Raw genomic sequence first — 12,908 nt, 5'->3', positions numbered from 1 at the left:
TAACTTTTAAGTTCGTTACGTACGTATACGTACTATTATTGTGTGTAGTATAATAATATATATATATATATATATATATATATATATATATATATATATATAAATTAAAATGAAAGAAAAAGTTGATAAGATGTTGTTTATGATAAGATAAAAAAACATAGTGCGGGAATAAACACAATTCATTTTTGGATGACAAATGTTAGCAGCGGAAGTGATTTATGATTCAAAGATAACTGATACAATATGAAGAAAAAAGAATTATTTTAATTATGAAAAAACTCGAAAGAGATTAGTGATATTATGTGGAATAATTTTATGAATTTGTTGTGTTGAAGTGTTATGTTGAAAATTGTATTTTTTGTTTATGTTTAAAATGATGATGGAAACGAGAAACTCGCTGATTACGTGATTGAACAGGTTAATAAATTATTTAGAAAAGGAGAGAAATAGAGACCAAAATTATGTGGTTCCGTCCAGAGATGAGTTCCATCTTTTACGTCGAATCCTGTGAGACTATAAAAGTGACTAAAGACGAGGTAAACGACTTATTTATACTTAAGCTAATGATATTTTAATGAGACTGATAGCAACTAATTATATTTCTTAATTGATAATACACACACAGAAAAATATTACTAATTTTGTTACTAAGAAATGTTTACTGAATTTCCTTTTAAATGACGGTTATCTTCAAGAAAGAATATCTTTTCGATAATAAATTTAAAATATATACAAATTTTAGAAAAAATTATTATTAAATATTCAAAACAAGATTGCTTATTCTTAAAAAATATAAAATTTATTGAAAAAACGACTTTATATATAAACTTTATATAACAAGCAGCTCGAACTTGTTTTAATTTAATAATCTTGATTAAAGTTCTAGGATTTTCAGAATATATTTTGGATAAATTTGATGCTTGTGATGATAAATTTGCGGATATACGAACTCTTGAAATACTTGAAACAATTAATTATTAATGTAATACGTATTTTTCTATATGTATTAATATTAATATAATGATAAATTAATAACTTTGTACGTGTTTTGTTAACGAGCGAAAATATTAGGAAGAGAAAACAAGAGAAACAATCAGACAGAAGGAAAAATGAGTGACAAATTAAGATTTGCGGAAAAGTGGAAATTCCACCTACACTGAGGAAGCGATAATAATAGTACGTAACAGGAAAAGTGAAACTTATGGAGGTAACACTTAACGCCTGGCCACGTTTATGAGTTCTCCGGATATTTCGACAGCGAGTGAGAGTGAAAAAAGTCATAAAATTACCCGCATTACAATTATTCAATTCTATACCTCGCTGAAATTTTAATCTATCTGTTTACGTAATGCAAAATATAGAATTGCTTGCTAAGGAAAGAATTAAATAACATTCCATGAATTAAATAATGTGTCTAGCAGCAATTTATTGGCGAGACTTTTGATTGAACGTTGGGAATATATTTGGCCAATATTATGCCAATATAAATTTTGCTACTAGAGTCCTCTGATTATTCTATAATATCCATATTTCGATTGATATAATTTTTACAAGAAAATGTCATAAAATTAAATATTCCTAATGCTGACTCATTGAGCATTAATTACATCGTTTACTTCTGAAGGGAGGGTTTTGACCTGACCAGATGTATACCAGGTGAACGAAGTGCAATTGCATGTGTGCGACAAAAAAATACAAATTTTCTCTGTTTTGCTTGGCATTTGTTTCGCGTCCCCTCAACCGGAAGCAATGTTATCACGCATTACTCGCTGCCAACCCGCGGTGTGGGTGTAGGACATATAGTGTCAGATATACACAATAAAAACGTGTTATTGTACGTTATATTGTACGCATATTATAAACAGAGATTTAATTTTAACGTTTTTAACCCGAAAGTTATGACGTACGTCACTTTAAATCGAAATCTAATTTACAAAAATGTTAGGTTTCTACGAAATCGATATTAGTTCCCAAGATTAATATTTTATGTTAATTGAAGTTGAAAAATGTAAACGTTAATTGACTACCTGAACGTCTCTTCTCGTCGTGTTACATCGACGCTGGCAATAAATTAGTAGTCGGATATCAATGATCGTTAATCTCAATGAATCAAAAGGTTAATTCATTCATCCTTCACAGACTCTCTTAATTAGAGCTCACCGTGAGTAAATCTATAAATATCAGGGCTGAATTAATTTATAAACTCTCGATGTATACTCGATATAACTCTTTGTTTTGCTGTCGGTTTGCATCAGTTTTTCATATTTAAAATATTTAAATGTTTAAATTCTCAGAGAATTGGAAGATGATATTTAAGAAGCAAATTAGGTTTTTCTATTAAATTTTAGAGATTAATAAATTATATTTGAATGAATAATTGTTTTATCATCGAAAAAACGCGGAACGGAAACTACGAACGGAAGCGGCTATAAGGTTGCAATGCGCACAAAAACTTTGTCGACACGCGAGCGTTTCTCTGAATCTCAATCATTTTCTCAGGGCTTTATAGGTAACAACTTGATTCTCTGGCTGTGTTCTTTGAATAAAAAAACACATTAAATTGGCGTTCACCTATTTTCTGTATACTCTGAATTTAACATAATTGATTTCAGGAAAAAGACCAGAAAAATTCACAGTTAAATCAAATTGTTAATTTAAAACTTAATTAAATCTTACTATCGATGAAAATCCGTAACGCATTTTTGTAAAAATTACAAGAAATTACTCTATCGTATATTTTTTTTAATAAATGATACAAAAATGATTTCTTCGAGGAAAATTGAGCAAGGAAATTCCTGAAGATATTTAACGATATCCAAAAAGATTTCAACATGACGCAGCATGGCACGCGCGTGAAACACATGAGTCACTCGCGTCCTGCAGCGTGTGTCATAAAAAAAGAAAGGAGAAAGGAACATGCGGCTCTCCTAATTTCGTCACTTTAATTCCGTTTCTTGAATACCAATGGCCCTCGACATTTGCGTCTGATTACATCCGAGTATCGATGCTTCGCTTTGGATATCTAAAGTCGCGCACGTTGCATTATGTTAGTACAAACAATGAAGCGACAGCGAATATGTGATGCGAGTCACGCCGATCACGCGGATGCATCGGACGCGTGCGTAACGAACAAAAGAGTTAGGAGACGTGGATACAAGGCGTTATGTGCCACCGGAGGATACGAAGAAACGACGACGTCGTCGTCGTCGTCGTCGTCGTCGTCGTCGTCGTCGTTGAAGAACACGCGCGTACATAATTTACTCGCGACAACGATCATCTGCATAATTTACGGATCGTCGAATCGACCCTTTCGTCTCTACGAACGACGAAGAAGCAGTAGACTTTCAGTTTGTCCTTCATATTTAGTGAATTGGAACATCGATTTATCCGATGACATAATCCGTCGACATAATGGCAAATAATCCAAGCAATTAATTGGATTAATAAAAGAATCACGGTGATCATTTAATATAGGAAAAAAAATTTACTATATTTCCAATAAATAAGCATTTGAAAAAATGAGTTAAAGCAAAATAATAGTTTTTGCATCAAATAAATGTATACATTTGTATACAAATGTAAATGTTTACATTTAGTAAATATTTACTTAGAATTATTCAAACAATTTTTTTTTTAATTGGGCACTTTTTAAATGTATACAAGAAAAATGGATTTTATTGACATAATACTTATAATAAATACATTAAAATATTATAGAAATGAATATATTTAATTTAATTTTCCTTTATATACAGCACGAGGATTTCTAAAGTTTAAAACTTTTTACTTAAACTTCTCGATCAGAACTTGAAGTCTATGTCTCTTTAATAGAAATTTAACGCGATTTGTATTCGCAATTTTTTTTAACATTCATATATTATAATCTCGATAATGAAACTATCGCGGAATAAAACAGCGAGTGTCCCATGATTGATGCCACGGAAATCAATCTGTTTTCAAGGTGGAATTCTTTCTGGTGACTTTCTCACACTCGCCGGTTCCAATGTGACCGCATTCCGCGGGGAATCCGCTTATATCAGACGCAATACTTCGACGTTATCCATTGAAACGAAAATGACGCGAAAATAACGAGAGATTTCGCGAGCGATGCGGCGACCGTGTGATCCGATCTTCTCAGGTCGCCAGGATCTTAAATTCCTCGAGGTGACGCGTGGTTTCTCCAGGAACAATGATGATTAAGGGCCGGGAGATTAGACTAGAGGAATTCACGTCGGGATGTGGTTAACGATTACCAGAGGCTCTTGCACTCCTCAGCTCAACGCGTCATAAAGAATGAGCGATATTAACGTTTATATATACATGCAGGACGCGAGGCCGCTTCCTTCTGCATCATGACTCACGCGCGCGTCTGCTGATCTCCTTTGGCAGACTTTATGGTGCTGGAAGCACCGTAATCCATAAACCTGCACCAGTAGAATCGGTGAACACGACGGCTCACGTCGTTAAAGCCGCGAGGGCTCGTAAGGCGCTGAAAACGGCCTCGGGAACGTTGATGAAATATAGGAATTAAATTTTTTTACCTTAGATTCTTCTACGTAACAAAGTGTGTCTCTTGAAATCAACAGAAGGATGAGACGCGAAGAAATTAAAAAAAAGAAATTAAAAAAAGGTTTTTTTAATCAATCTCGAACATTTTTTTTAGATTTTCTATCAGGAATAACTGTTTCTATCAGGAATATCAGAGATTTAATAATAAAATATTATCGTTAGGTATCTAATTATAATGTAGGCCATACTGATATCGAAGATCAAGAAATCCTAGATTCAAGAATTTTAGTATTAAGCTGCAGTCCATGATTCATGTTCACAATGCTCTCATGAACATCATTTGTATTTATTTAATATTTAACGACAAGGAAAATAATTTTTAAGCATCGGAATAGGACCACGGTCTTAATAGTAGAGCTAAATATATTTATATTTTCATTCTTATTCTCATTCCGCTTGATTACATTGTTACTATCGAATTTACCGACGATTTCTTCAAAGATCTTTCTCAAAGATTTCTTTCAAAGAGGCCAAGAAAAAAAGGTGGATTAAGTTGCCGAGGTTGTCAAAGTAATTCCAGAGGCAAGGAAAGGTCAGATAGGGTTGCTTGGTAGAGAGGAAGAGAAAGGACACGAGGAAGAAGGGGGACAAAGGCCGGAGAAGGGATACTCGCGACAGCCACAAACTCAGTGTAGTTCTACTCTTCGTCAGGTGTGTCTCGTGGATCACCATAGAGATATAATAAATCTATCGAATAGAAGTGTTCGGAAATTTTCACGCGGTCGTGTTTATTATAGGAAATAAAAAAAGGAAATCCTTGAATTTAGTCTGGAATAAATGCGGATCGACGTTTTCTGTCGGGAATGTATGTAATTGATATCGACACGTGATTATATACAATCGTGATCGTATGATCGTGTCGACGATCCTTTCGAGCGTGACGGGTTTCCATCGGCGACATTCGCATGACGGACGGCATGTCGATCTGAAGGTGAGTCGGAGTCGAAGAAATCCTCCTCAATCACATGCCTTCCGTTTACTTAGACTTGAAAATGCTGTATCGAAAAAGAAAGAATTAACTAATGATATTATCGATGATTGAGTGTCTGTCGCGAATATACGTTTTGGTAAAGTAGGTGAACTGTCCTGGAATCAGTTGATAGATTTGGCACACAAACATGAATTATTTAAGTTGCACACGAATTAAGTGAACAAATTATTTCTTTCATTTTTATTAGATTCTTCATTTATAGATGATTTTATCTTATCTTTTTTCAAAAATTAATTATTATAACAATTACTTTAAAAAATATTAATGTAACGAAGTTACATTTTTGAAGTTTTAAATTGTAAGTAAAAAAAAGTATTATATTAAATCTTCCTCTATCAATCATTGTAAGAAGGTTCACTTGTATTTTATATTTCAAACAAGATGTTTAGATATAGTTGAGAGTTAACTTCTTCTTGAAGAAGATTTTTAGTATTGAAAAAACGTTTTTCTTCTGGAAAAGCAAATCCCGTCACAGAAGTGACTAATCTCGAAGTTCAAGGAGTCAATGATGCGCGTTCGGAACCGGTCAACGACAGGTAGTCGAGACGTACTCGAGACGTTTCTAAAAGTTTGCTTCTGAGAACTCTTTAATTTAACTCATTATTTTTTTTCCGCTTGTCGACCGATAAAGACGTGCCGAACGAATACATTAATAGCTAATGATTATGGCTAATGTCCGACCGATTAATTTTGCTCATCTGAAGTAGTCCGGATGTTTCGCTTCTGTTTTAATAGTAGTATCATCGACCGGATAATTGCGCTCGTTTAGCGTTAATTTCGCTCATGATTAATTCCACTGGCGTCTCGTAATTCGTGCGTCGCGCTTTTATTGCGACGAAAGCAAACCGCCTCGCGGAATAATTGCGAGGGGATTTTACAGCGTTAGTCTCGCGTTATCTTTCTTTCATGAGCATATAAATGCGCTTTATTATAATATTATATAAAGCGCCCACGTTTCTCAAGACGCATAACTGATGCGAGACCTTCTGTTCGTGTAGCATGCCAAAGGCGACCTTAACGTTTAATTAAAAATAGCCGACAGACTGAGAGGCTTCGATATAAAGGCGACGTTAAATAAGGGTAGTTTAAAACCTACGGCATTTAAAACCTACGGAATAACTATCATGGATCGCGAACGTGGTTTTCGATCTAATGAACAGGTAATAGCTTTCGTGTAACTAATGAAGCTACGTTAAGTCGATCGCGTTTTTTTTTCTTTCTCTCTATAGTCTCTTTTACCTATCTATCTATCTACCTTATGTCGCACGTTTCGTTTCTAATTGATTCCCCAACATTCATCGCGTTGTAATTGCACGATTCGTTACGACTGTTACGCAATCCTATTTCGTCCCAGCGTAAGTCCAGTATGGTGTATGTATGTATGTATGTGTATGTATGTGCGAATCGATGAATCGAAACTACATCGTGATCATGTAATCACTTGGCATCCGTACTCAAAAAAAAAGTACTTATTTTAAGATACTAAAATTCATTTTTGTCTCCATTTTTAAAACATTAAAAAATGTTTGAAACATCTCTAAGTATTTAAAAAATGGAGACAAGAATAAAACATTTCGTTTTAAAATTAAACACTCCTTTTTCAATTTGTTTGTCCAGATATATCAAGCATTTCCAAGGATTGTAGAGAAATTAAATGTTAATATAACGCGATATTTGTATAAAAAGCGGAAGAGGAAGAATCTGCTCTGATATTTCCAACATTGGAAAAGGAGAAAATTAAGCTTAATTTATAACGCGCATATGGAGTATTATTATATAATTAGTTCGTATAATTATGCAATTATTTTTTCTTAATGTAATTTTATGTTAATGTGTCTATAATATTATTTTTATCGATAATATTATGTTAATATGATTTTTCATAATATGATTATTATTTCATAATATAATATTTCATAATATGATGATTTTTCGTAACATAATTTTTATAAAATTTCAGAATTCTCGAGCTAAACTTTCAGTTCGACGACTTTTAATTCTTTATTGCCAATGAAAGTATTATACGTCCTCGATTCATGTATGAATGAGCGTAAATCGATTCTCATGTTGTCGACTTCGTCAACATGTAATAGAAAACAGAGTAAAGACACGCTCGCGGTCTAACCGTTAGTCATTGTTATGCGACATGACGTAGAGTATGGGTGCGCGCTCGTTTTAGTCTCGTTAGGAACAATTAAAAGTGGCTCAAGACTTAATTGGCGCGACTGCCAAAGGCAGTCCGTTTAATCGACGTTTATTAAAAAAATACTCGCGCGTGCAGCTTAACGAACGAGCGTTTCATTCTCGTGGGAGAAAATACCGTGAAAATGCCCCACCGAAGAGACCCAAAGAGAAATAACATTCTGAGCTGCGTGCAGCGAAAATGACAAATAAAGGACGCATGAATTTGCATATCGCCACGATAAAATCACAGATATCGCGACAGGACTCTACGAAAACAAATGACACAAGTACGTTCAGGATAGATTTGAACTCCATTTATAAGGAGTTCAGAGTGCAAGTAAAGTAAGTCCATTAGGTTCGCTTCGAATGCGGCGTTTCTGTATCCAAAGCCGAGCTTATAAATTACAGGCTTGCCGGAGCTGTGAATCTTTCATTTATATCGCGCATGCTTTTCTCTCGCCTTTTTCTTCTTTTTTTTTTTTAACGTATTCTTAAAATGACAGACTTTTGTATCCTTTCATGCGGTGTCCCACAATAAAAGATTCTTTAAGCTCGAACTTTCTCGTCGGGACTCTCGTCGTTTCCGCCGTTCTCAGCGTTTTCGAAAAAATCCCACGATGCTTATCCTACAAGGCGTTAACGGGCCTTTACCGTTTCTTTACGCCGCGCCGAGTTTTTCGGTAATGAGGACATGTTATGCAAATCGACGAGATATTGTAACTGTCTCGTAAACGGTACGCAAACACACGTCGTCCTTCACTCTCGGCTTACATTGCTTCGCGGAGAAACGAGTTCTATCACGTATATACACCGTCATATAATTCCTCTGTTAATTTACTATTTCCTTTGTGGCTCGCGGAATACATTAAGAAGCTATGCGCTACTTTATTATCTTATATTTGTCGAATGAATATTCTAGTAAAATCAGAGCATCTCTCTCTCTCTCTCTCTCTCCCTCTCTCTCCTCCCCCTATTTCTCGAGAAAATTTGCAACACCTATCGGGAGCGATAAAGAAGCAACTAAATTGGAAAGCCCTATCTTATCTCGAGATCGAGACCGACTCTAATCTTTATGCTCCTCTCCCCCCCTCCCCCTCCTTACTTCTTCCCCGGATAATCCCCGAAGTATTTATAGTATTCCCGCGTTCATTTCACGGCTGGTTATTAACCGGATAAAATAGCCAGTACGATGGTACCGATTAACGAGTCACGTTTCCCCGGAGAACATGCCCCCATCTTCGGGAGAACTCCCGATAAATCAGGACCTCTCGGCTTCGTTCTGCGCGTTCTGCCGCGAGAATAACTTATCTCGCTCACAATGCCCTGCCCGCGTAATTCCTGAATATATCCTTTCGAACACGAAGCAACAAATTAAAGTTCCTCGACAGAAATGCGCTGTCCTAGGCTCCGATCGGTCGCAGATGATCTGCGATAAATCATTCGTTATTATCCTAATGATCCTAGTTATCCTTTAAAGCAGTGCTATCGTGATTCACATTTATAATAAAAAAGTCTTTTTATAATTAAATTATAAAAAATGTATACGTATAGATTCGAAAAAAAATTACATATATGTACTGAAAAAAAAATTTTAATAAACATTTGTTTGAATAGTTCTAAGTAAATATTAGTTCTAAATATATAGATATATTTGATAAAAAGTATTAATTTATCATTCTTTTTATTGAAAATTGAATATTATTGTTCAATTAATATTTTATTCAATTAATATTATTCAAAGAAATGTATCAACATTTAATAAAATTTTTTTTCAGTATATATATATATATATATATTATTTTTTTAAAGACTTGTTTGAATTTTGACATATGCAGAGATTCCTCCGCAGTATATCAAGCAATGATATACATTGCTCTATGTTTGTCAATAAATATAAATATTATAAATAGCATCTAATGCCAAAAATTTCTGAATACCACGAGCTCATTAGTATTAATTAGTTACGATTTCCAATCCTCTTTGATGATGGGCTTCTCTAATTTGTTCAAGATGCATCCATATATATAATATGGATGCACTGATTGTTAGATTGTTCCAATTCTCTTCTGCCAGATAATACGGATTGCCTCGTAGATCAATACCTCCAACAATACAAATATCTAGATAATATATCAAGAGTTCACCTCACTAAATCCTAACGCATCTTCCATTTCTTCCTCTTCTTCGCTCGAGAAGGTATTTCGCGATTACGTGCACTTTGTTTTTTATCTTTATGGAGCAACAGATACATCCAATTTGTAGTTAGGGAAAAAGATCAAGCTTTTTTTTAAATAATAAAAAAGTTTAATGATTTTTGAGCATCTGTATGATTACGTTGACGTAAAGATCGAGATCCTTATCTCTTAAGAAATCATTTCGAGGGAATGGTAATTAAGTGCAAATTTGCTACTATTATTCACAAATTCCTTAGAAATTCCCCAACCTGTTATAGTTACGCAAAATTAATTCAATTGGAGAAATTTAGAGATTATTCTCTTAATAAATCGAGGGGGAGGGGTAGACGAATGCCGCGCGAATTCCGCTCGAGATTCTACTTTCCGCGAGGAACATCTTTCGTATCTCCCTATTTTGTTGTTACTGCGGGTATGAAAACGAGCATGAGCGCTTTGCGTTCATAAATAAGGCATAACTGAGAGCGCGAGCGCAGCGAACATAGGCGAGGAGTCTTTATACGTGCATATGTACTCGTATGCGCGATTTGTTGTTGCGAGAGGGTGGAAAAACAAGCGAGGGAGCCGCAAGGAATTATCTATCTGGCGTGTATTCTTACTTTGAGATGCGTGGGCGTGCATAGGTATCAGCCCTGAAGAGAGATCATCAGGAAAACACGAAGATAAAGAACGATATCCAAGGGATTTCCGATAACTGCCGCATTTTATTAATTTTACTATTTATTATTTATAAACATTGTTTATTCCTTCATATCGTACCATTTACTGCGATTATTACAATCACTTTTCAGTTTTAGTTTCTTTTTATTATTTCGTAGTTCTTACTCGACTAATTATTTCGATTTACATTCGATGTAACTTAATTATCTTTAATAATATATGATTTTGTAGGATTTATTTTACAAACTTTGCTTATATATTTGCTTTTAAACTCATTTGTTTACTATATCAATTGTGACAAATATTACGTATGTATATAGTCAATAAGGTTTAAATCAGCTGACATTACTTAAGTCAATGTTCGTATATCGATGTTCGTATAAAGTAAACAACAATTCAATTTGCAACGTCATTGAAACTTACATTTTAATTACCCTACAGAATATTATCAGATAGATTGAAATACATTAAACGAGTGCACGAATATATATGTACACTGTTAAATTTTTAATGTCAAATTATTATACCCAAGTTGAGTTATTTTTAATTACTTTTATACGTCTCCACTGCTTCCATTCAATATACCGTTAATTTAACTAAAGCATTGAAGTTAAACAATTTAACTGAAGAAAATATATTTAAATTAAAAATTAATTCATTATTAATAAAAAATTTAATTTATTATTTACTAAATGCATGCGTTAATATGGATGTTATTTACTTTGAAACTAACTACAGAAATGGATTGATTTATATTTTCATGTGCAATTTAACGCACATGAAAGTTAAAAATAATAAAATATTATTTAACTTGGGGAGACCATTGCTCTTTTAATAATTAACAGTGAATGCATCGATATTTTATTTTTGCATTTTTATTTTATTTGTAATGCGAATGAGCTTTGTCATTCGTTTCCGATTAGCGTCCTTTACGTTTACAATATAATAGCGAATTTTCCTGATTGCGAGAAATTTCTCTGTGCAGCCCTCTCTATATCGCGTCCGTGCGATTGTTTAACGATATTTTCAACTCGCACGCACACGTAAGGGGTGGGATGGTCGTGGGGAGTTACAATTGTTGGTACATTGTTACACGCGTAACAGGGCAGCATGCGCGCAGTAGGTTTTTTGCAAAATGCACAGCTCGCGGGAAAGCTCGAAAATTCCTACGTCCCTGATGACATTAATTTATCGCCGCGCGCTATTTGCGCAACGCTTTAACGTAACAACGGCGGCGGTAATGGCTTTATAATAGCAACGAAATCGTTCGCGCGCGCCGTGTATCGAGTTCAGGGCCGTTTCAGGATCTTACCGCGCATTTTTCATCACATTGCGCCGAGCAAAATGCCTCTCATAAAAGCCGAGATTTCGTTCCGCGTGTAGTCGTTCGTTTTATCACCCGCGAGCAAGTACAAGATCCAAGTTATTTACCAAGGTACAAAGTTAAGACGTTATTAATAAAAGTGCCATCGCGTCAAGTTATAACGTCATTACAGTTTCTTTATATATTTTTAACTATCAATGCCTGAATGATAAATTTATCCTTTAGTCAACCAAGATTAACTTTAATTACTACTTGTGATATATTTTTATCTTTTACTTTATAGAAAGTTGTCGAAATATTATTTATATGTATATATAGATTGTGCATAAATTTCTGAGGAAAGATATTTTTTTTTGTAGAGAGAGATTTAATTTTGTAGCAATTTAAATATCTCATTTCAATTTAAATATTTATATACAATTGAATTTAATTCTGATTAATATTTGTAAATGATTTATTTTTATTCACTAAAGATAATTTTGTAAAAACTGAAACATTTGGAAGAAATATATTATTGTTTGTTTTTTTAAAGAAAAACACTAAAATCATGCCTGGCTAATTTCTTTTGTATTAAAATTTTGTATATTTATATTAAAATTTAAATATCTCAATACTATGGCAGTCAACATGCTATAATATTTTATACAAATGTTAAAATTATAGATTATCAACATTCTAATAATCGTTGTGTTTCGCTGTCAAATCTCAATTTTATCTCTTGGCAAACGTTCGCAATTATTGTTCACACAACGTACTATAAAGAGAAACAGAATTTTGACTCGTCTAGGAAATTGACAGGTATGATAATCCAGAGGTAAAAACGAGAATAGAGAGAGAGAGAGAGAGAGAGAGAGAGAGAGAGAGAGAGAGAGAGAGTAGTAGGTAGGTAGGTTAGTTACGTAAGTACGTACGTACTAACGTAACGTACGGTAACCGGACGGGTAACCGGTAACCGGGTACGGTGGTTCGGTCGGTATTACGTTACTTT

General features: G+C 34.1%; 1 protein-coding gene across 1 annotated transcript in view; it reads left to right on the top strand.

Moving 5' to 3' along the window:
• The first annotated feature begins 5,419 nt into the window (after nucleotides 1–5,419).
• The window catches only part of LOC105618987, a 35,590-nt gene continuing 28,101 nt past the window's right edge, over nucleotides 5,420–12,908 (top strand). Inside the window, exon 1 of the mRNA XM_012200517.1 lies at nucleotides 5,420–5,500. Within this exon, the coding sequence (XP_012055907.1) occupies nucleotides 5,420–5,500 (81 nt within the window). The remainder of the gene's footprint in view (nucleotides 5,501–12,908) is intronic.

This window comes from Atta cephalotes, assembly GCF_000143395.1.
Source record: "Atta cephalotes unplaced genomic scaffold scaffold00019, whole genome shotgun sequence".
In the NCBI taxonomy this organism is placed as follows: Eukaryota; Metazoa; Arthropoda; class Insecta; order Hymenoptera; family Formicidae; genus Atta; species Atta cephalotes.
This window is presented reverse-complemented; position numbering and strand designations above follow the sequence as displayed.